This window comes from Otolemur garnettii, unplaced genomic scaffold, assembly GCF_000181295.1.
Source record: "Otolemur garnettii isolate 467f Iridium unplaced genomic scaffold, OtoGar3 scaffold00079, whole genome shotgun sequence".
Classification (NCBI taxonomy): Eukaryota; Metazoa; Chordata; class Mammalia; order Primates; family Galagidae; genus Otolemur; species Otolemur garnettii.
Genome location: NW_003852474.1, coordinates 8,164,625 through 8,189,736, shown reverse-complemented (window position 1 = coordinate 8,189,736; position 25,112 = coordinate 8,164,625). Strand labels below are relative to the sequence as shown.

The 25,112-nt window shown below is 40.1% G+C and overlaps 1 protein-coding gene across 2 annotated transcripts; it reads right to left on the bottom strand.

The window, feature by feature from the left end:
• Positions 1-9,177: 9,177 nt before the first annotated feature.
• On the bottom strand, positions 9,178-24,414 carry TXNDC9 (thioredoxin domain containing 9). 2 transcript variants are annotated; one of them, XM_003794338.3, is made up of 5 exons: positions 24,197-24,414; positions 19,785-20,001; positions 15,215-15,333; positions 11,987-12,241; positions 9,178-9,917 (listed from the first exon to the last, which is right to left on the bottom strand). In XM_003794338.3, the coding sequence occupies exons 2-5, from the start codon at positions 19,971-19,973 to the stop codon at positions 9,800-9,802; spliced, it is 681 nt and encodes a 226-aa protein (XP_003794386.1). In that variant the 5' UTR covers positions 19,974-20,001; positions 24,197-24,414; the 3' UTR covers positions 9,178-9,799. The 2 variants fall into 2 exon arrangements, with proteins under 2 accessions (XP_003794386.1, XP_023371548.1); XM_023515780.1 differs by lacking the exon at positions 9,178-9,917 and adding an exon at positions 11,834-11,889.
• Between the last annotated feature and the right edge of the window lie 698 nt (positions 24,415-25,112).

The following is a 25,112-nucleotide window of genomic DNA, read 5'->3' as shown; positions in this document are numbered from 1 at the left end:
ACCTCCTCTGCTCCCATTTGGATGCCCTTTATTTTCTTGTCTTATTATATTGGCTAGAACTTCCAGCACTATGTTGAACAGTAATGGTAACAGAGGACAACCTTGTCTGGTTCCAGTTCTAAGAGGATAAGCTTTCAGTTTAACTCCATTCAGTAAAATATTAGCTGTGGGTTTGCCATGGATAGCTTTGATCAGTTTAAGAAATGTGCCACCTATGCCTATACTCTCCAGTGTCCTAATTAGAAAAGGATGCTGAATTTTATCAAATGCTTTTTCTGCATCTGTTGAGAGGATCATATAGTCTTTGGTTTTGCTTCTGTTGATACAGTGAATAACATTCATGGACTTGCATATATCAAACCAGCCCTACATCCCTGGGATGAAACCTACTTGGTCATGATGTATGACTTTTTTGATGATAAGCTTTACGTAATCTATTGACTAGGATTTTGCTGAGAATTTTTGCATCTATATTCATTAGTGAAATTGGTCTGAAATTCTCCTTTTCAGGTGAGTCTTTTACTGGTTTTGGTATTAGGGTGATATTTGCTTGCAAGAACATGTTGGGGAGGATTCCTTCCTTCTCAATTTTTGGGAATAATTTCTGCAGTATGGGAATAAGCTTTTCCTTGACGCTTTGATAGAATTCTGGTGTGAAGCCATCTGGACTGAGGCATTTTTTATTAGGAGATTTTTTAATTGTTTCTTTGATCTCAGTGCTTGAAATTGGTCTGTTCAGGAGATCGATTTCATCTGGGCTAAGTCTAGGCAGAGGGTATGAGTCCAAATATTGATCCATTTCCTTTACATCATCAAATTACTGGGCATAAAGTTTCTGGTATTATTTAGAGATAATCTCTTGTATCTCTGTGGCATCAGTTGCTATTTCCCCTTTATCATTTTTGATTGAGGTTACTAGAGATTTTATTTTTCTATTTCTAGTTAGTCTGGCCAATGGTTTATCTATTTTATTTATTTTTTTAAAAAACCAGTTTCTTGTTTCATTAATTTTCTGAATGATTATTTTGTTTTCAATTTCATTAATCTCTGATTTAATTTTGGATATTTCTTTTCTTCTGCTGGGTTTAGGCTTAGATTGCTCTTTTTCCAATTCCATAAGATAGCTTGTGAGTTTGTTAATATGCTATCTTTCTGTTTTTCAAATGTAGGCTTCTAAAGTGATGAGTTTTCCTCTCAGGACTGTTTTTGCTGTATACCATAGGTTTTGGTAGCTTGTGTCTTCATTGTTGTTACACTCAAGGAAGATAATGATGTCAATTTTTATTTCTTCCTGCACCCACTGCACCCAACCAATCAGCATAAGGTTGTTTAACTTCCAAGCCTTTGTGTGAGGTTAAACATTTTTGCTGGATTTGAGTTCCACTTTTAGGGCCCTGTGGTCTGAGAAGATGCAAGGTAAAATTTCAGTTCTTTTGATTCTGTTGAGGTCTGTTTTGTGTCCTAGGATATGATCAATTCTGGAGAATGTTCCATGGGATGATGAGAAGGTATATTCTTTATCTTTGGGATGGAGTGTTCTATATACATTTATCAAGCACAGTTGTTCTAGGTTTTTATTTAAATCTCTAATGTCTTTGTTTAATTTCTGTTTAGAGGATCTGTCCAGCTTTGAGAGAGGGGTGTTAAAGTTCCATTATCATGGTGTTATAGGATATCATATTGCTCAGACTAAGCAAGGTCTGTTTCAAGAATCTGGAAGCATTTAAATTGGGTGCATAAATATTTAGAATTGAAATGTCTTCTCGTTGTATTTTTCCCTTGACCAATATGAAGTGACCATCATTGTCTTTTTTGACTTTAGTTGCTTTAAATCCACATGTATCTGAAAATGATTGCAACTCCTCTTTTCTTCTGAATTCTGTTTGCCTAAAAAATTGACTTCTAACCCTTAACTATGAGTTTTAATTTGTCTTTTGATTTGAGGTATGTTTCCTGCAGACAGCAAATAGATGCCTTGTGTCTTTGGTAATATTTGGGAAATTTTCATTTATAATATTCTCTAGAATGGCTTCCATTGCTCTGGGCATTCTTCTTCCCCTCTGGGATACCTATAACTTGTATGTTTGAATGCTTCATGGAATCCCGTAATTCTGTCAGTGAACATTCTGCTTTCTCTCTCTTCTTTTCTGCCTCTTTAACTATCTGAGTTATCTCAAGAGCTTTATCCCCTACCTCTGAGATTCTTTCTTTTTGCATGATCTGATTTGTTGTTGATACTTTCTATTGCATCCTTAAGTTCCCTAATTGACTCCTTCAGTTCCTTCAGCTCTGCTATGCCCTTTCTCAGTGATTTCCTTCATTGTTTTCATCATCTGTATTTTAAATTCCCATCTGTCATTTCTAACATTTCTTCATAGTTGAAGTCCTCTGCTGTACCTACCTCACAGTCCCCTGAAGGGGTTGCTCCGGACTAGTATTTCCTGTTGCCAGGATTTTTCTGCTGATTCTTCTTCATGAGTGTTTTCTTGTATCTGTTTCCTTAGCCTAATTTTCCTTTCACTTCCTCTTGCTCTTTAAGTTACTGTGCCTCTGGGCTAAAGTTTTAATGAGTCCTTTTGGTATGGGACCAGAAGGATGAGAAGATTGAAGAGCAAGAAGGGAAAAAAGATTTTAAAAAGAAAGAAAAAAGAGAAAGAAGAGGGGGTGAGTAAAAAGAAATATTGACAAAAAGAAGAAAGGCACCAAAAGGAGATAACAGTAATATAGGTGTATAGCAGGGTATTATGATCCAACTTTAAAAAACCCCAACCTCTGGGGGTGCTGGGTTGGGTGGTTCCCTTGAGGTCAACAGCTGTTTGCCAGCCTGATCAGACATAGTACCCTACCTCCACCTCTACTCAGGTAGAGAAGAAAGACAAAAATACTATAAATCAAAACAAAATAAACAAGCAAAAACCTTTATGGGATAAAATTGGAGAAAAAAAACAGTAATAGGGGCAGAAACACGGGGAAAAATGAAATTCTAATTGTTAAAGAAGGCAAAAATGGAAGATTGTCTTTAAACTAGAATAGTGAAAAAAAGAGACAAAAGAACAAAAGGAAAAATGTCAAGGAAAAATGTTGAAATTAAAAAAAAAATAACCCAAAACCAAACACTATATATATCTTGTTGAATATTGTCTGGGCAACAGGTGATCTTCTGAGGTATGAGTTGTTAATCACAACGTTGATCAGCTGTATGAGATGAAGACTGGAGGCCTCTGCTAACCTCTCGGACCCTGCAGGGAGCCCAAATGTGTCCTCAGCCCACCCAAAAGACACTCTAAACTGTGAACCTTGGCTAAGCAGAAGCTTTCCAAGGAAAGCACTTATTGCTGGGATCTGTCCTGGTGTGGCTGCCTGCCTATTCAGTGTGCCAAATCTGGTCTCCTTCCATGTCACTAAGGGCCAAGTCTTTTAATCTGCTAAACACTTGGATCTCTGCTCTTCCCCAGTGTCTCAGTCCCCGCCTTTGGGCAGCTCAGTCACTAGATTTCTCGCTCAAGGTCTCCCGGCCAATCCCCATGCTGCAAAACACAAGGGCAGCTCCCCCATAATGCTGCAACACATAAGGGCAGCTCCCCCATAGTAGCTGTGCGGGCAGCCCACAGCTGAACCATATTAGCTCCTCTTTAGCTCAACGGCTCAGTCCGAGGGCCCCACACAACACCCAAAGTCGTCTGCACACCTGCCTAAGATCTCCCAAAGCAGTTCAATGGAGTGCCTAGTCCAAAAATACCAAAACAGCCCATAGGTAAGGCTTTTCCTGCTTGCAGTCTCCCTGTTGCTATGGTTACAGCTGCAGGCAACCTCTGAACAAATGCACCTACCACTTCTCAGTTTTCCACCACTTCTGTCCTTCTTGTAGGGTCCAGAAGTCTCTCGCTAACTCCTTGTGTCACCAAAGGGAGACTTCTGGGCAGAACCCACTGGCCAGAGATGCCTGGAGTCTTCTCGCTGCACTCTCAATGTGCTCAGTTGCACAGAAGCTGCTAGTGGCCACCATCTTGCTCCTACTCTCTTTATTGCTTTTTTTTTTTTTCTTTTGAGATAGTCTCACTATGTTGCCCTGGGTAGCGTGCCATGGCTTCAAAGCTCACAGCAACCTCAAACTCTTGGGCTTGAGCAATCCTCTTGCCTTAGCCTCCAAAGTAGCTGGGAATATAGGCATGTACCACTACGGCCAGCTAATTTTGCTAATTTTAGTAGAGATGGGATCTCACTCTTGCTCAAACAGGTCTCGAACTCCTGAACTCAAGCAATCTTCCTGCCTCATATTTGTTCCATGTTATGGGTCCATTCAAAAGTTCTATTTCTCCCTGATTGAGCCTAGGGAAGTTCCCAAGAATTTGTCCGTTTCCTCAGTTTTCAACTTTATGTACATAAACATTTTACAGTATTTAGAGATGATATTTTATTTTCATGGTGTCAGTTGTAATATCTCCTTTTTCATCTTCTGAGCGAGCTTGTTAGGGTTTCTGGCTAATCTAGCAAGAGACCTGTTGATTTTGATTTTGTTCATCTTTCATATTTCTTTTCTTATACTAGATTTAGGATTGGATTGCTCTTCCTTTTCTAATTCTTTGAGATGATTCATTAGATTGTTGACTTGTGAGGTTTCTATCTTTTGGATGTAGATATTTATGGCAGTAAATTTTCCTCTTATGGCTGCTGTTGCTGAATCCCTCAGGTTTTGATAATGTGTGTTTCCTTCGTCATTTAGTTCAAAGAAATCTTTTGATTACAATCTTAATTTCCTCCTTGCCCCACCTATCATTCAGCAGTAGGTACTTGGCTTGTATTCTCTTGTCCATTCATCCAGCCTATGTCTCTTCAGTGGGGAGTTCAAGTTGTTAACATTTCTTGAAAAATTTCATAAGTGGGGTAGATTCTGTTCATCTTGTCATGTAGAACTTTTTGCTTTGTTTTACCACTTGAACCATTGTGGTATCTCGGCCCTGACCTTCATCTTTTGGTAGGTTTTACACTGGTGGGTGTCCATTTTGCTGGCCCATTCATGAAGCAGTTCTGAGCACTTCCTGCAGGGCAGATCTGGTCTTGACAAACTCCCCCAGCGTTTGCCTGGAAAAGTCGTTATTTCTCAGATCTCATATAAGAAACTTAGTTTGGGGCTTTCCAAAGGCACCATGCATACCTGTCCGGAGCTTAGACTGGGGACAGCACAAGTCTAACACATGAACATGTATTAGAAAGGAATGTCTCCAAGGTCCCTTACAGCAAAGTTAGATATTTTTAAAATCCAGAATGACAGTATTTGCCTTATGATTGTGCAATCCATTCACATTTACTGTTACAGTTGATATGCTTAGACTCACATACATGATTTTACTTTTTGCTTTCCACAGATCTCATATCTGTTTTGTTCTTCTTCACTTTCTGGTTTCTTTTGTACTAAGGGAGCACCTTCTGGTGTAATGTTTGAATTCCTAATGATTTTTTTGGTACACATTTCTTTGATTATTTTCCTACTGGTATTCTAGCTCTAGGACCTACAATACACATCTTGTCAAAATCTCCTTTGGTTTATAGTAATTTTCTTCCAGTGAAACACAGAAATACCACTCCTACACAGCCAGTGCTTTCCTCCTTTTTTGTTAATGTTATATGTTGTATTTCTATGTTAAAAATTCTATCAGTACAATATTGGAATAGTTTTTTGCAAATTAATGTATTTTAAAATAGTGGAAGATAGAGCAAGTATATATAGCTCTTTATATATATATATTTTTTTGAGACAGAGCCTCAAGCTATCCCCCTGGGCAGAGTGCCGTGGCACCACAGCTCACAGCAACCTCCAACTCCTGGGCTCAAGCAAGTCTCCTGCCTCAGCCTCCCAAGTAGCTGGGACCACAGGCGCCCGCCACAACGCCTGGCTATTTTTTTTGGTTGCAGCTGTCATTGTTGTTTGGCGACCCGGGCTGGGTTCGAACCCACCACCTTAGGTGTATGTGGCTGGCACCTTAGCCACTTGAGCCACAGGTGCCGAGCCTATATTAACTTTTTATTCACAATCTCTCGTTCTCTTTATCTGTGGATTCACTGTTGCAACATAGCTTTACTCTCACCTTTGTGTTTGTCACAAATATGTATTTCTATATTATAGGTACTATGCTACCATTGGAACTGCTTTAAAATCACCTGAATAAAGAAAAATAGGTAATCATGATGTCTAAAAGTTCCTACATAATTACATTCATTAGCATTTCCCCCTGGAAGATTTAGATTACCATGTGATCTCCCTTTTCAGCTTGAAAAACGTCCTTGAGGCTTGACGCCTGTGGCTCAAGTAGCTAAGGCGCCAGCCACATGGAGGTTCAAATCCAGCCCGGCCCGCCAAACAAAAATGACGGATGCAACCAAAAAATATAGCCGGGTGTTGTGGCAGGCGCCTGCAGTCCCAGCTACTCAGGAGGCTGAGGCAGGAGACTCGCTTGAGCCCAGGAGTTGGAGGTTGCTGTGAGCTGTGAAGCCACAGTACTCTACCCAGCAGGGCAGCTTGAGTTTCCTGTCTCAAAAAAAAAAAAAAAAGAGAAAAGAAAAAGAAAAACTTCCTTGAATATTTTTTGGACACAGAGTCTTTCTATGTTACCCTCAGTAGAGGGCTGTGAAATCACAGCTCACAGCAACCTAAAACTCTTGGGCTTAAGCGATTCTCTTGCCTCAGCTGCCCAAGTAGCTGGAAATACAGGCGCCTGCCACAACGCCCAGCTATTTTTTGGTTGCAGTTGGTGTTTAGCTGGCCCAGGCAGGGTTCAAACCCATCAGCCTTGGTGTTATGTGGGGGGGACCCTACCCACTGAGCTACGGGCACTGAGCCTTGAATAATTTTTTTGTAAGATGGGTTTCCTGGCAACAAAATTATTCCACTCCACTCACCCCTTTAAAAAAATCTGAGAATGTCAGCATTTTGCCTTCATTTCTGACAATTTTGCTATTCAGATTCCTGAGGACAGGCTTTCCCACCTCCTGCAATCTTAAAGTCATACCTCTGCCATTGTTTATTGTTAGAAGTTAACTATTAATGGGATGTTCTTAGAAGCAATGAGTGACTTTTGTTTTTCCTCTTGCTGTTTTTAAATTTCTTTTTCATCACTTTTTACTTTGATTTATTACACATGTATTGCTTCTTACAATTTTTTCAGTCTTCTTGGATCAATGTTTCTCATCAGATTTGGTATTTTCAGGCATTATTTCATCTAATAATTCTGTGCTTTTCTCCTCTTATAACTCCTATTATGTACATGTTGGTATTCCATCATTCCCAACAATCCTTTAAGCATGAATGATGTTCATACTTTCTGAGAAAGTTTTTGATTTTTTCCCATTTTATGGATTGCATTTTCTCTAAGTTTGCTGATTCTTTCTTCCGTGAGCTCAAATCAATTCTTTTTTTGAGACAGCATCTCACTTTGTTACCCTAGGTACAGTGCTGTGCCGTCATAGCTCACAGCAACCTCAACTGGGACTATAGGTGCCTGCTGCAACATCCAGCTATTTTTACGTTATGATGTCTCGCTCTGGCTCGGGCTGGTCTTGAACCCATGAGCTCAGGCAATCCCCCTGCCTCTGCCTCCCAAGTGCTAGGATTATAGGCATGAGCCACCGCACTTAGCCTTTCTATTGTTGAGCTCCTCAAATCTTTCATTGTAGTCATACTTTTAAACTTCAGAATTTCCACGTGGTTCTTTAAAAGTAATTTTTCTCTTTATTGCTAGTACACATATTTGATGGAATACTGTTTGCATCTCTTCCTTTACCTCCAGCATGTTTCCTTTATTTTTACTGTGTTTTGAGACAGTTTCACTATGTCACCCTTAGTACAGTGCTATGGCGTCACAGCTCACAGCAACCTCAAAGTCTTGGATTATAGCAATTCTCTTGCTTCAGCCTCCCAAGTAGCTGGGACTACAGGAGCCAGCCACAATTCCTTGCTGTTTTTGTTACAGTTGTCGTTGTTTAGCAGGCCCAGGCTGGGTTCAAATCTGCCAGCCCCAGTGGCCAGTGCCCTAATCACTAAGCTACAGGTGCCAAGCCTGGTTTCCTTCATTTTTTTTGAACCTACTGCATGGCTTGTAATTTGTTGTTGAGGACTGGGTATTTCTGATAATGAAACAGCAGCTCTGGGTACTTACGTTCCCCCTCACCTGTGTCGCCAGGCACTTGGTTGAACTATTTCTATTTCAGTTAAGTCCATTTACCCTAAAGTGTGCAGCCTCGGATGTTCCTCCTCAGCATTCAGTAGGCATGTGCAGTCACCCTGACTTCTAATCCTGAAGCCTGTGGTCTGACAGGGTTCTCCTTTACCATTCCTTGTTCTGATTTCCTCAGCCCTAGTTGGTCTGTCTGCATTGTTACTACATCTTGCTATCAGCACCCACAAATCTGCTAGCTAACCTCTTTGACGATACGTGCTGCACAATTTAATCCAATTTAGGCTCCTACACAGTATCTTACTTAGTATACTGTTTTTTGAGGCTTGTTAACTATAGGGCTCTTATTAGCTGCCTTTGTCATTCTCTGAACTTTTTGTCAGTCCTCCCTTTAACACAGCTCTCTATATTGTATTTGGCAGCATCTTCCCACTTGAACTTCTCCCTCATTCTGTTCTAAACAAAGTCCCTTTCCAGAGTAGTATGGAGCTGTTTTTATGGCGTGCCATTCCCAAAGGACAGAACATCAGTGCTATTGCTCCAGAGCTAGGAATGGAAATAGTAGCCTGTTTCTCTATAGTGAGGGAGTGGGTGATAGCCTCTGGTCTTCTCTACTTTCCCTCCTTGCCATGGAACACTTACCTTATGAATTAGTTGTGGCAAAAGAAATTAAGGCCCAGTATTCCAGTCTGCCATTCTTGGGTTAGTTTCTGTGCTACAAGTGGGTACTGAATATAGAAAGGAGTTCTAGACCTCTTGGCTACTCCTGGTTGGAAAAGAGCTTTTGCAACCCACAGGAATGAGAAATGCTGGAAATCTACTCTTACAGGGCACAAATTATAGCCCCAAATCGAAAACCAGAGAGAGGGAGTGGGGTCATGGCCCAAACACCACAGAGACTATCTTACCACGATTTAGATTTTCTTAAATAAATGTTTTTGTTTGGTACATGCTCTTATGGCAATTTTCAGAGACTTAATACTATAAAAAAAATTTAAAATTGGTTAGTTGTTTTACTGCAGAGTGTCAGAGATGTTCTTTATGCTATCATTCCAAAAGTGCTTCCTGATTACTTTTAAATGAATCTGTTAAAATACAAGCAATCAGGACCCTTTAAATAAGGTAGTATGTTCACAACCTGCTGCCATCAGCTGATTCACCATCACCATGTAGCATCCAAAATAAATAAGCAATTCTTTAATACTTAAATATATTTCAGAAGTGAAGAGGGTTTATATTAATAATTCATTTACAAGTGCAGTGTGTAAAGTAAATAATGTTGACTAAGAATTAGTCTTGAAATATTTTTGAATTTCTAATTCAGCAGATTAAAAACACAATTGTGAATGGTATAACCATGTTAAGAATCATATTGTGATAAAACCAACCTCAAAAATAGAGAATCTGGACTCCTCCCAGGTAATATAAGAACTCTGAAGTTTTCCTCAACTTAAACATGATGCCACACAGAAAACAGTAAAGATGACCTTCAATGTGATGCAACTGTATAAAACTTTAGGATGTAAGTATTACATGTCCAATGTACAAAATCAACAAAATTTAGAAAAAACACATTTAGATCTGAAGCACAAATAAAAAGACAATTTACAAAGTGTTGTAACTGAGCTCTAATCATCATCAGAGTCTGAATCATATTTCTTTCCTCGGATAGTTTTCTTTTCCAGCTTTGTGAAATTTGTTCCAAATTTCTTTTGGCTCTGAAATGGTGGCTCCATTAAATTTCCACTAAAAATAAAAAAGAAATGGAAAGGTTTTCCATTACTTATGATTTAGTACAGCTGGTATACTAAAGTACACAAAATTATATTTTTTTCTTCCTCCCCCTAACATATGGAATAGAGTAAAATTTGTTTAAAGTGCTGTTAAGGAAAAGGTAGAATGTGCATATTAATGGTTAACAGCTTTAAACATAATTTTGTACACTAAATGTTTTCAATCAATGTTTCCCCCCCTTATCATTAATTACTGATTAACATTTTATAGAATGTCTAGCAATAGAATCTCTGAGTAAAAAGCAAAGAAGGAAGTCAGAGCATTTTAGTTTCTTGGTTCTAGAAATGCTGAAGCTGTATTAGATACTCTTTTTATTCTGAGAATGACCCAGACAATGTCATGACTGGTTTGATCTTTCAAACATTTAACATTTCTTAATGTTTAGATCTCTCCAGAAATTAACAAAATTCATGGAATTCATTATCATTAACCTGGAATTGCTATGAAATTCTTTTCAGTGATGCTCAAGAAATAAACAAAGCAAAACAGTTTCATTTTTCAAAAATATATGGGGAATATTCCTAGCACCCAGATACTGGTTTTGAAGGATCACTTGCCAATGAAAGAAGTATGGCTCCTTGGAGAAAACAGTTGATTCCAAGCAGAGGACAATCTAAGAGCCCCTAAAACATCTTGTCTGTATCGAAAAGGGGTCAAAGAATTACAGAGACATGTCAATAAAAAAAGCCATCAGGAATGGGGCTCTCAAAGGGCAACATGAGCTTCAACGTTAAATAAAAAAGTAAATAAATGTGAGAACTGGAAAAGTTCGTCATTAAATAACCATTTAGCTTAACATAGAAATGGTTAACCTAGTGCTCAGTTAGCAGAAATGAGACAAACCATCATATGCCTCTTGATATGATGCACCAAGGAGGAAGGATATAACATTTCTTCCACAATGTGCCTATCAAAAATGCATCATCTAAGTCAAATCTAAGGAATTATTAGACAAAGCCTAATTTGCCTGGGGGATGTTCTATAAAATAACTAGTTTGTATTCTTCAAAAAGCCAAAGCAAATTAAAAAAAAGCCCAAGTCTTGAGAAACAAAGACAGTGCAGGTTAATGGAAATTAAAGACACATAACTAAATGTGACACCTTTTTTTGGTATGGAGGATGTAATTGGAACAATGGTAAAATGTGAATAAAGGCTAGAAATTAAATGATAATTCTAGTTTTAATAATGGTACTGTGACTATGTGAACAAAAGACCTATTTTTAGGAAATACATATGGAAGTATTCAGGAGTAAAGGGACATCACATCTACAACTTCTGCTCAAATGGTTCTGAAAAAATATCTGTAGTATCCAGAAAGAGAAGGAAAGTGGGTAATACGGGCAAATGGTACATGAGAATTCTTCACATTAGTCTGCAAACTATTTAAAGTTTGAAATCATTTCAAGATACATTTTTGCATATCAAAAACAGGCAAAAAAAGATGCTATGCTCTGATTTATAGAATTAATTATTTGTGTAGAGAAATAGATGGATGAGAAACGGAAGTTGGACTGTTTTCAAACTGACGCTGTTCTCCAGGGAGTAACATGAGCTAAGCTTATGTATTTATCAGATTCTACAAGTGAGACAGAAATTATCTACATTAAAAACCTAATGCTTTAAAATATAACTCTCTTTGCAGTTTAGTGTCTTTCATTTTTAGATCATTAAAGGGAATCACTTAAGTCAGTTTCACTCTGAGTAATATGGCTTAAATAGCAGAAGAGTCAATTCCGGAATGCCATTTTACGTTTTCAGATTAATACAGAATTACCTTCAATGCATCCGTTAAGTCAAAAACTTTTATAGTCAGGGTGACTTCAAGACTTATAAATCTGATTTTGCTGTAAAATCATGTTAATAATGTACACTTTAAGAAATATGCTTTCCTTTGAAAAACGTTCTATATTTTAGGCAAAAGGTCTGAAATTTCATAAAATATAAATGTTAAGATGCAAAACTCTTCCTTAGAAATATCATCTTTGAATTAAAATAAATATATTATTTTGCTAAAAGTTACCTGTAATTAAGAATATCAGCACAACCGAGCCTCCATTCTAAAGTTTCTGTGGTAAAGTCATCTGTATTTCCTAGATCAGTAAATCCAACAACATAATCTTGTGTTTTCCCATCTTTTACCAGTGCTAGTGTGGGAATGACTTTGATACGCAGTCTCTCACAAAGGAAAGGTGCTTTTTCCACATTCAGTTTCAAAAACTTGGTCTCGAGGTGTTTCTTGGACAGTATCACCAAATGTCTGTCTAGTATTTTACACCTGTAAGTAATAGCACATAGAAAATCAAAAGCTAAAACCACAGATCTCTTTTTTAAAAAATAAATATCATTGGTTGGTGCCTGTGGCTCAAAAGGGTAGGGCGCCGGTCCCATATGCCAGAGGTGGCGGGTTCAAATCCAGCCCCGGCCAAACAACAACAAAAAAAATTTACAGTTTTCCTGTATGAGTCTCATAATTTGGCAGCCAACCTACGCTTGTATCAGATGACTGCATTACTAGGTCAGAGGTTAGCTGCCTGACTGTGAGAGGCAGGAAAACAATCTAGCATTCTACATAGTAAGATTTGTCCTAATTATCTTAAAAAACAAAATATTAAATATTGCTTTGAGTCATAAAGGCAAGTCAAGTTGTCATGCTCATCGTAAGAACAAAAAATTAAGATTGCTATTTTCCTTCTGCCGTGTTTTCTGGCATCTTACACAGGAAGCCTAAAGAGGGGCAGATCTGAGCTTGACAGAACTCAGAGGAGACTTCTAAGGATTAAAATGCCATATTTAAAGTCATGAAAACAGGCATCAAAAAAAACTTTACTCCTAACTGTGCAACTCTGACAGTGAGAAGCACAGCAAGCACTGCCTGGGCTACAGTACCATGGCCTTAGCCTAGCTCACAGCAACCTCAAACTCCTAGATTCAAGCAATTCTCCTGTCTTAATCTCCTGAGCAACTGAGACTATAGGTGTGCCCCACCATGTCTGGCTCATTATTATGATTATTATTATTATTTCTTTAAAGTAGAGACGGGGTCTCGCTTTGCTCGAGCTGGTCTTGAACTCCTGATCCCAAGTGATCCTCCCATCTCTGCCTCCCAGAGTGCTAGGATTACAGGCATGAGCCACAGCGCCTGGCTGCCACTGTACTCTAGCAGGCATGACAGAGTAAAGTTCTTGTCTCAAAAAAAAAAAAGTATCCTTATAAGAAGAGGAAGGGAGGCCAGGCACGGTGAAGGCAGGCGGATTGCTTGAGCTCATAAGTTTGAGACTAGCCTGAGCAAGAGCAAGACCCTGTTTCTACTAACAATAGAAAAATTACCAGGCATAGTGGTGCACACCTGTATGTCGTCCCAGTCTACTGGGGAGGCTGAGGCAATAGGATTCCTCAAGCCCAAGAGTCTGAGGTTGCTGTGAGCTATAATACCATGGCACTCTATCTAGGGTGTCAGAGTAAGAATGTCTTAAAAAAAAAAAACGTTATTATGAATGTTCCAGAGATAAAGCACATGAAAGTATCTGGCTTACTAAGTGCTAGTAGGAACTTTGCTAGATATTTAAAAGTTAACAGAATGCTTAAATTTTGACTTTTCAGTTCTGTATAAAAGCAAGTATTCCTGGTACTTCATGGCTTATACATGCATCAATATATTTACTGACCACCTACTATGTGTTGTTGCTTTAGGGCTACAACCTAGAGCATATAGTGTGGACACACTACAGGCAAATGCTCTGCCTTTACAAAACTTAACACTCTAGCTGGGGAGGACATATAGTAACTGAACAAATAGCATCAATCTTACATACTGAGAAGATAGCAATATATCACCTCATCATCTATGTTAGAGGTTGGCAAACTGGACAATGATAGTGTTGTACCATGAGGGTAGGAGGTTTCTTTGACACCCTTCAACTTTCCTAATCCCTTCACCCATTTTTCCTTACAGGGAATAATCATCTCATTATTCTGATTTTTATTCTTAGTCAATGAATTCAGAGCAATCAATCACGGAAAGGTCTTAACTAATAATGAAGCTGTTGGGTTGTGAGGCTAAGGCAAGTGCCAGGCAAACTACAGAAATGAGAGAAGAGCGTAGGGCTGAGACAACAGTGAGCCAGTGACTCTACACTACAGTGTCTTTCTAAGGGAGGCACCCGCTACTCAACAGCAGAAAACTGTCGGAACTCCAGGTTTGTTATCAGCAAGTTTTCTGATTTTTAAAGAAAAATTCTGAAATGGGTTACCTCTCAACTTTCAAATGGTGGCAACTAATCAAATTTTTGGCTTTTCTCTGCAAAAAGAAAGGCCTGAATCCACTGGTTCAAGATATACCCTCTATTTTCATATTACAGGGGAACGGCTTTCTTAGACTTGCAGACCTGGGTTAGTCTAAGTGAAATTATTTCTCTTTCCAGACATGTCTGGCAGTCCCAACTATACTTCTAGTGAAAGCGTTGGCCAAACTATTGTCTCCCCATCAGAGTTATTAGCTAAGAAACAAGTGACTGAATGAACACTAACTTTGAAAAGGCTGGCCTTATGATGCCTGTATCATAACAGTAAGGAGGAAAAAAGCAGAAATAATTACCATGGCACTGGTAAGAGTTTTAAGTGTACATTTCTAAGATTTTTTAGAGTTAGCTAGTGGAAATACAATATAATTCAGAAAACACAAGCCATTTATATGGATATAGTATCTTCAATAACATTCACTTATACCTTTGCACATCAGTGGTTTTTAAGATAATCTTTAAAATAACTGCTTAACGTACTGAAAAGAACGTTAAAGAATAAAGTACAGCACAATGAAACAACTTAGAAGTTTGTTCCTTTTAAGTTTTCTAATTTCTCTATTAAGGCAGTATACTTACCTAAACATTATACAGACATTTATAGATATATACATAGGCATACATACAAATATATTTATTTTCTTTTTTTTGAGACAGAGTCTTACTTTATTTTCCTCAGGAGAGCATTGTGGCATCATAGCTCACAGCAACCTTAAACTCTTGGGGTTAAGCTATCCTCTTGCTTCAGCCTCCCAGGTAGCTGGGACGATAGGCCCCCACCACAATGCCCAGCTATGTTTTTAGAGACAAGGTCTTGCTGTTGTTCAGGCTGGTCTCAAAGTCTGTGAACTCAAGCAGTCCACCCATTTTGAACTCCCAGAGTGCTAGGATTACAAATGTGAGCCACTGCATATATATATTTTTAAAATGTATGGTGGAAACAAAGTTACCTGAATGTGGAGTCTCTGTAGAAATGGCAAACAACTTTTTTACTCTCCTTGACTTCTTGAAAAAAGTCTCTTTCACTAGGGATTTCTCTATATTCCCCATGTCCTTTGGAAAGCCATTCCTAATTTGGAGAGAAGTGAAATATTATTATATTTGTGAAATGTCTCTTTCAGTATCATGTGACATTTTAAGTGTCCAAATGACCGTAATATTTTGAATGTTTTATAATGAAGTCGATTTCTCTTATAGAGAAATGAATTCCTTTTAGTGGTTTACTACCCTATGTTTCCAGTGTCAATGTAAAACTAGGCTATCAGCAGTGACCATCTCCACTGCACAGCTGGAATTTAAAATAATCACCTGCGTCAGTAACTTATAATATTTATTTTCTCAGAATTTCCAAAATAAAAATTTAGACTTTAGAGACTTATCCACTTAACTCTCAACTCTAATTATACATTCTTAAAACCATGTTTGATCCAAATTATGACAAAACTTTAAACAAAAATGCTCATGAAATAAAGCCAGTTAGTCTTGGGGAGACAGGGAAGCTACTGTATGTTTAAAGCTCAAGAGTCTTGTGTGCTTTTAATGACTATCTTAGAGAAGCAGGTACCTCTTGGATACTGGTCACCAATGGGCAGTGTCCTTGGAAGAAAAAGGAGTCTACTCACATGATGTCCGGGACCGATAAAGATCTAACATCAAAACCCACTTCCAGAATCAATCCTTATCAACCAAGTCTGACAGACCTTTCAGCTTCTTAAACCTTTCTAGTAGCAGGAAGTTTATCACTTCAACTGGAAGCTCATTTCCTCTGTCAGGCTGCTGCTGGCTTTAAAGAAAAAGAGCTTTGGGCTTGCAGGCAGAAGTCACAGATCTGAATACCTGTTCAACCACTTATTGGGCTATGAATTCTAATAACATTTCTGAGCCTCGATGTCCTCATTTCTAACTAGAGATGTAAAGCAACTACCTCACTGGGTTGTTGTGAATATGAAAATATTAAATAAGACAATCTACAAGAAAATACCAAAAATAGTATCTGGCACATGTGCTTAAAAAAAAAGGCATTTGTTAGCCAGGTGTTGTGGCAGGCACCTGTGGTCCCAGCTACTTAGAAGGTTGAGGCAAGAGAATCCCAGCTACTCGGGAGGCTGAGGCAAGGAGTTGGAGGTTGCTGTGAGCTGTGATGCCACAGCACTCTACGGAGGGCGACAAAGTAAGATTCTGTCTCTAAAAACAAAAAACAACCCCCCGCCCCCAGCATTTGTACCTGGGAGGCCGAGGCAAGTAGATCACCCAAGCTCAGGTGGTGGATGCCTATAGTCCCAGCTACTCTGGAAGCTGATGCAAGAGGATCCCTGGAGTGCAAAGAGTTTGAACTTGCTGTGAACTATGATGCCTTGACGCTTTACCGAGAGCAACATACTGAGACTCTGTCTCAAAAAAAAAAAAGATCTGTACCCACACTATCTCATTTTTAGAAAGGTCTTCTCACACTGAATATATCCTAGCTTGAGAGCAAACAGCAAATCACTCCTTTAAATATCCTAAGTCTTCCCTTCTCTATACTGTAAACATTTCTAGTTCCTTCTGTTTCTCATATACAATGATTTCTACTCTTTTTATTTTTCTTGGATGTTCTCTGATTTACCCATGTCTTTTTAAAAATGTGGCAGAAGTCTAAATCCAGCCCTCCAGAAGTGGTCTAACCAAAAAGGGCCAGAAGAGTCATCTCCATTCCTCCTCTGGACTTCAGTTAACATGGCCCAGACTATGTTAATAGTTTTGGTACCCATTTCATGTCAGTTCGTATCAAGCTGCCACATAGAAGGCCTTGTTATATTCTCCTTATGTGAAGTTTCTATGTCTGGCTTAAACTCTCAAATATACTTCCTTAATGATATGTGACAGTTCATAATTGCTTTCTTGCCTCACTAATAGTATGAGCCCCTGAGAGTGTTTTTTAAAAAGCTGCTATTTCATAATTTATTTTCATGTGTTTAACCGAGAGGCTGAAGACCTGACAGAACCTAAGTTTCTTTGAGGGAGGGTGTGCCTACTCTGCACCTCCACCAATGCTCAGTGCCCCTCCTCAGACACTTGCCATTCTCCTGTGCTCTCAGCACAGCTATTTGCTCTGCTCCTTACCTAACTGCTAGAGCTCCAGTTGCTGTCACCATAAAAGGGTACTTACCTGACCAAGGAATATAGATTAGCATAAACCTATTAAGTGTTGAGTGTAAGTTGCTGCATATGGTGTTTTCCCAATGCCCCCGTGGATCAGATAATCAAAATTACTGTATAATCTATAATACTCTTTCAAAGAATATTTTTAGAAACTATAAGGGTTTCTTGCCTGCTTCAACAGGAAACACTTTAATAGGGCGGCGCCTGTGGCTCAGTGAGTAGGGCGCCGGCCCCATATACCGAGGGTAGCGGGTTCAAACCCAACCCTGGCCAAACTGCAACAAAAAAATAGCTGGGCCATTGTTGTGGTGGGCACCTGTAGTCCCAGCTACTTGGGAGGCTGAGACAAGAGAATCACCTAAGCTCAGGAGCTGGAGGTTGCTGTAAGCTGTGATGCCACGGCACTCTACCAAGGGCAATAAAGTGAGGCTCTGTCTCTTAAAAAAAAAAAAAACCACTTTAATAGACTGGGCACGGTAGCTCATGACTGTGATCCTAGCAGTGTAGGATGCTGAGGTGGGTGGACTGCTTGAGCTCAGGAGTCTGAGATCAGCCTGAACAAGTGTGAGACCCCACCTCTACTAAAAATAGGAAAAAAGTAGTTTGGGGTTGTGGTAGGTGCCTATAGGTGCTGTGGCATCACAGCTCACAGCAACCTCCAACTTCTGGGCTTAGGTGATTCTCTTGCCTCAGCTTCCTGAGTGGCTGGGACCAGATGCCCACCACAACACCTGGCAATTTTTTTGTTGCAGTTTGGCCAGGGCTGGGTTCAAACCTGCCACCCGGTATATGGGGTCAGTGCTCTACCCACTGAGCCACAGGTGCCGCCCTATTTTATTTATTTTTAGAGACAGAGTCTCACTTTGTTGCCCTTGGTAGAGTGCTGTGGTGTCACAGTTCACAGCAACCTCCAGCTCTTTGGCTTAGATGATTCTCTTGCCTCAGCCTCCTGAGTAGCTGGAACTACAGGTGCCTGCCACAACACCGGGCAATTTTTTTGTTGCAGTTTGGCTGGGGCAGGGGCTGGGTCTGAACCTGCCACCCTTGGTATGAGACCAGCGCCCTACTCACTGAGCCACAAGTGTTGCCCCAGGGTCTCATTTTGTTCCCCAGCTAGAGTGCAGTGGTACAATCATAGCTTACTGCAGACTTGAATTCCTGGTCTCAAATGATCCTCCTGCCTTAGCCTTCCAAGTAGCTTGGGACTACACGTGTGTGAATCCATGCCCAGCTAATTTTTTTTTTTGAACAGTTTTGTAGGTAAGAGGTGTCACTATGTTGCTCAGGCCGGTTTCAAACTCCTGCCTCAATTGATCCTCCTGAGCTCTCCTCCCATAGTGCTGGGGTGATAGCCACTGTGTCTGGCCTGATAAAAATAATTTTTAATTGCACATTAGCAATTAGTAGTGTAATAGCAATTAATAGAACCTAAACATATATTACCTTAAATCCCTTAATCTATCCTCTGCTTACTATTAAAGTACTCAGAAAAGCAGACTATTTTCTAAGATAGGGTATATTTCAAAGCCATATAATATACCCCATTTTAGAAAACTACAATACAAAAACTGGAATCCACACATACTATAAGAGTCTTTCCTTTTGTATCAGAGAGATACTTCAGAAGCATAAACAAAACTCCGTTTCTTCACAAAAGTTAAAGCTCATGTTTTAGTCACAGTCAACTGATAATGTATTTCCATGCAATGTAATCCAATGGAAACATTTTTAAATCAAATTTCAATTTACAGAATTTAACGTATTGGTTCTGATCGGATTCTACAACTATGAGTTTCCTCCATACTCACACTCTAAGAAGCTAACAAAGATAGGGCTATGGCTACCTTTCTTTGTGATTCATTATGTATTCTTTTGAATAAATATGCCATATCATTAAATATTACATTGGAAATGCCTGAAATAATTTTTCTTTTTCTTTGAGACAGAGTCTGACTTTGTTGCCCTCAGTAGAGTGCCGTGGCATCATAGCTCATAGCAACATCAAATTCCTGGGCTCAAGTGATTCTCTTGCCTCAGCCTCCTGAGTAGCTGGGACTATAAGCGCCTGCTACAACACCTGGCTATTTTTGTTGTTGTTGTTGCAGCTGTCTTGTTGTTTCGCTGGCCCAGGCCAGGTTCAAACCTGTCAGCCTGGGTGCATGTGGACGGCACTGTAACCACTGTGCTATACATGCCAAGCCATTGAATGTGTCTTTAAAATACATTTTTTTCTAGGCAAATTTGTAACAGTGAAACTTTGAATTAAAAAAGAAAATCCTAAAAACAAGGAAGAAAATGTAACTATTACAGCACATGTATATATAAGTTGTTAGGAGCATACTGTTATAGCAATTTCAGAAAGCAGGGCAGAGAGGTTACTTGTTTCTGCTGTTGAGCCTTCCTTAGTGCCTCAAGTCTCTTTTCTTTGAGGCGTTCAAGTTCATCCTCATCCATCTGATCCAGTTTCTGAATTTCAGAATCCAAATGTTCTTCTACTTGTTTGGCAGTCTGAAGCAACTGATTCTCCAAGACTTTTGAAAACATGTCAACAGATGCATCTGCTTCCATTCTTAAACAGTAGAGTTTAGTCTTGGTGCTAGGGAGGAGGTTTCCAAAATTAAAACAAAACAAAAAATGCAAATAATAAGCAAAGTTTTCTCTTCCATTTTCTAAAATTCTAACAAGTATGTAATGTGTATTCCACAGAGCATTCTGCTGACATCAATCCAAGCACTTGATCTTGGGTTTAGAAATATTAATTTAAATGTCTTTAAAATTATTTTTCAGTTTTTTGGCTGGAGTTGGGTTTGAACCTGCTACCTCTGGCATATGGGGCTGGTACCCTACTCTTTTGAGCCACAGGCACCACCCCTAAATTTATTTTTCAATAGAGTCTAGTCAAACCACTCAAAAATTACTTACAGCAAGCATTTGGGGTGCTTTTGATCCAGTTTGTGTTTAACTATATTAAAGCCAAGACAAAGTCTTTAAGACTTCCACCAGAAGTGAGTTATGCCGAATGATACATATATTGACAATCAGTGTTCTTTGCCAAAGGAAAATGGAAACAAAGCAGAAAAAGCTGTGAACAATAGTAAGGTATGATTAATGAGGTTTTACCTATGCATATATGTATTAAACTTTAACAGAGTAGCGTTGAGCAAAACACAGTTTTTTTTAATAGTCATTGCCCAAATGAGTTTTGTGTAATTCCCAAGGTAACTCATTATAATTTATGTAAAGAATATGCCTGGTGGGCGGCACCTGTGGCTCAAAGGAGTAGGCCCCATATACTGGAGGTAGCGGTTCAAACCAGGGCCTAGCCAAAAACTGCAAAAAAAAAAAAAAGAATATGCCTGGTGTTCCACAGCTTTAGGTTCATTCTTGTTCTCCTAATACCTAACAAAAAAATCTACAAGACAAGACCAGGGGTGGTAGCTCATGTCTTAATCCTGGCATTCGGGGAGACTGAGGCCAGTGGATTGCCTGAGCTCAGGAGTTCGAGGGCAGCCTGAGCAAGGTGAGACCTGGTTTCCACTAAAAATAGAAAAACTAGCCAGTGTGGTGGCAGGCACCTGTAGTCTCAGCTATTCAGGAGGCTGAGACAAGAGGATGGCTTGAGCTCAAGAGTTTGAGGGTGCCATAAGCTATTATGTTATGGCATTCAACCGCAAAACCACTGAGTAAGACTCTGTCTTAAAAAAAAACAAAAAAACCCACACACACAAAAAAACTATGAGGTAGCAAATTTGATAGATAATGCTTTCAATTTTTTCTTTGAGACAGAGTCTGACTTTGTTGCCCTGGGTAGAGTGCCGTGGCATTACAGCTCACAGCAACCTCCAACTCCTGGGCTCAAGCAAGTCTCTTGCCTCCGCCTCCCAAGTAGCTGGGACCACAGGCGCCTGCCACAACGCCCGGCTATTTTTTGGTTGTAGCCGTCATTGTTGTTTGGCGGGTCCAGGCTGGGGATTCGAACCCGCCACCTTAGGTGTACATGGCTGGCGCCTTAGCCAGTTGAGCTATAGGAGCTGAGCCAACACTTAGGATTTTTAACTTTGATGTAAAACAGTCTAACACTCCAAATATACTTTTAAATGTTGATTTTTTTAAATCATCATTACTCTTCTGTAATGAGTTTTAAAACAGAACTTAGATTTAGATCACAAAGGAAGATCTCAATTATAGTCATCGCTTAATGACTATAATTCTGAAAAATTTGTCACTGGGTGATTTCATTATTCTGGGAACACCATAGAGTGCACTTACACAAAACTAGAGGGTACAGCCTCCTACACACCTAAACTGTATGATACAGCCTATTGCTCCTAGACTACTAACTTGTACAGCATGTCTGTCCTGAATACTGTAGCAACTATAATATAATCTTAAGTATTTGCATAACTAAGCATATACTTAGTTACATATTTTTATGTATGTCATTATGGCTTGGTGCCTGTAGCTCAACAGCTCGGGCCACAGACACCAGAGCTGGCGGGTTTGAATCCAGCCCAGGCCTGCCAAACAGTGACAACTACAACAAAGAAATAGCCAGGCATTGTGGTGGGTGCCTGTAGTCCCAACTACTTGGGAGACTGAGGCAGGAGAATTGCTTGAGCCCTTGAGTTTGAGGTTGCTGTGAGCTGTGACGCCACGTACTCTACACAGGACGACATAGTGAGACTCTGTCTTAAAAAAAAATACGGCATTATAATTTCATGAGACTAAAATGTCCTTAGGTAGCACATGCTTGTATACAAACATATATACCACACATATATGTGTATGTGTGTGTGTGTATATATATATATAAAATTTTTTGGGGGGGGGGTGAGACAGAGTCCTCTTACTCAGTAGACCTGGGGCTGAGTGCCATGGTGGCATAGCTCATAGTAACCTCAAACTCTTGGACTCAAGTGATCCTTCTGCCTCAGCCTCTGAAGTACGTGGGATGCAGGCACCTGAGACAACACCCAGCTGGTTTTGGTATTTATAGAAACAGGGTCTCACCTTGCTCAGGTTGGTCTTAAAATCCTAAGCTCAGGCAATCCACCAGCTTTGGTCTTCCAGAATGGTAGGATTACAGGAATGAGCCACAGTGCCGGGCTATGACTGTATATATTTTAAAAGAAATGAAGTATTTCCTACTAGCAATAGAGAGCAATTTTATGTGTATTCTTGGGTTATTACCACAGAAATATAATTTATAATTTGCCTATCAAGGCAGGTGGCTGTTTTGCAAACACTATTAAAGCAGCTTAAAAATATAAATAAACCGTAAACTTCTTTTTTCAATTTTCATCCTTTTTTAATTTCAAATTAATATGAGGGTACAAATTTTTAGATTACATTGTTCTCACTTCCAGGGTAAACTTCCAGTTGTAAAAAGCCTCTCACTCAGGGGGCGTGTTATACACCCTCACAGTGTAAGTGCTGGTATTAGATGTTCGGCTTGTAAGCAGAGAGGAGGCATCAGAAACTCTAAACTCTTTCACTGAAGTTCTGACACAGATTCTGGCCCATACAGACCTTCCATAAATGTCGAACTAATGAGAGATATTCTTCTTGTAAACTTCACATGGATTCCTTTTCCCTTACAAGAAAAGCAACTGAAAAAGCCTACCTGATTTCACCTTTGTATTCCCAGAGGTAGAGCTGGTACTTAATAAATATTTGTTTAATGTTGAATGAACATATGAAGCTTCTGCTAAAATTACTGTATCGTTAGGTTTCAAAAGTACTTGAGTTTAAAACACCAAATTGAGGCTGGGCACAGTGGTTGTTCATGCTTGTAATGCCACAGGAGAGACAGAGGTGGGACGATTGCTTGAAGCCAGGAATTTGAGTCTAGTTTGGGCAACCCTGTGAGACCTGGTCTCTTAAAAAAAAAAATTTAGAAAACTGTAAGCTCCTCAAGTACTATAAAACTGAAAAGGAGCTGTATTTCAAATATAATCGAAATTTCCACATTCCCCCCCCCCCCAATAAGATTGAGATCCTCAGGGCAGGGGCAAGATGGAGAAATTAACATTCCCCCCCCCCCCAATAAGATTGAGATCCTCAGGGCAGGGGCAAGATGGAGAAAATAAGGCACTGACTTGCATGTCAGAACCTGTGATCCTCAGGGCAGGGGCAAGATGGAGAAAATAAGGCACTGATTTGCAGGTCAGAACCTGTGATCCTCAGGGCAGGGGCAAGATGGAGAAAATAAGGCACTGATTTGCAGGTCAGAACCTGTTCTTGCCCGAGGCACAGCGGATACTTTTCACTGGAGTTTTATGGAATGAGCCTAGAATTTAATTTTGGAATAATACACAACAGAAGCTATTAACAACAGCCGTTTTGGGTGCAAGTATTACTGGTTACTGCATCGAGAAAAGGGTAAGGAGATAGTGTAGAAGCCCTGCTAACTTTTCATTCTTCAATCCACAGCCTGAGTCTTCCTTTTTACAGCTCAACTGGAAGAGTGGGAAGGGACACCGCCGTGTCCTCGAGTTACCTAACCATTTCTTTGATACCCTTACAGGCACCCACCCAAACAACCAAGGAGTCCTTAACTGCACCCAAGAGCATTCTCCCATTCCTCGAGCCCTGGGGTACAGAAGAGCGCACAGTTCCCACCGCCCAGACTTCGACGCCTCCTGGAGCGCATGCGCCAGAGCCCCCACCCCCGCACCCACACCCGTTTCAGGACCGCGCCCCTCCCCCGCCCTGGCCGGACGTTGAACAGCAGGGTATTGACCAGTCCAGGGACTCGGTGGCCGGTCTTTCCACACCACCCTCTACCTCACCTGAGCTCTCAGTGATGCCTGAGAAGTGAAAAAAGCAGCTGCACCAGAAGAGAGGTCCACTCTGACTTCAGTCTTGCAGTATCTACCGGCGACCGCGAACCGGCTGCCAGTTCCGCCTCCTTATTGGCTGCGAATCTCACGCGATACCACTTTCGCTGCTCGACGAAGGGGCGGCCGGGCGTGCGGCGAGCGCTTCTGCGCGTGCGCTTCTCCCCAGCTGCTCGGAACCCGAGGCTTCCGATCCTTTGCCTCCGTCCGGGTAAACTTCTCGGATGGAAAATCCGCAAAGTATGCTGGAAGTTGTAGTTTCTTAGCTCACAAGCTAGCGTTGTCAGACTTTCTTAGACACTTTGCCTCAGTGCTCATAAAGTTAAATTGGAAATGAAACAGCTACAATCTTGTTCAGAAGTGACGCTCGAACTTCATTTCCTTTTTCAAATTGTTGATTGAACATTTTCCTTTTTTTTATAAAGTTAAGGCAAAACTTATACAACACAGTGAATTTTTGCGTAGTTATAACCCGTAATATCACCGCCACTGTAGGTTCCCTTATGACTTCTCTAAATATAGGAATTTTAAGGACTTCCTCTTGCTTTGAATGTAAAGATTAAAACTCATATAGGAAACCGATGGGTATGCCCTTCTATGTTTTCTTTAGTGACGGTATATATTTCATAATCCATGAACGTTACTGAAAAGTCCCAATTTCATCCTGGATTTATCCTGGGAAACCCAGAGTGCTCTGATTCGTGAATGATGGTCCTTTACAGAATTTGGTGCAGCCGAGAATACAAAGGTATGAGGAAGCTCAAGTCCGGCTTCTGAACCGAATGTCGGTGCCCTCATGGGGAGGGAGTTGACGTGGGGCATTTACAACCTCTTTGTCCACCTCCGGGTTCTAGAACCTGGAAACCCC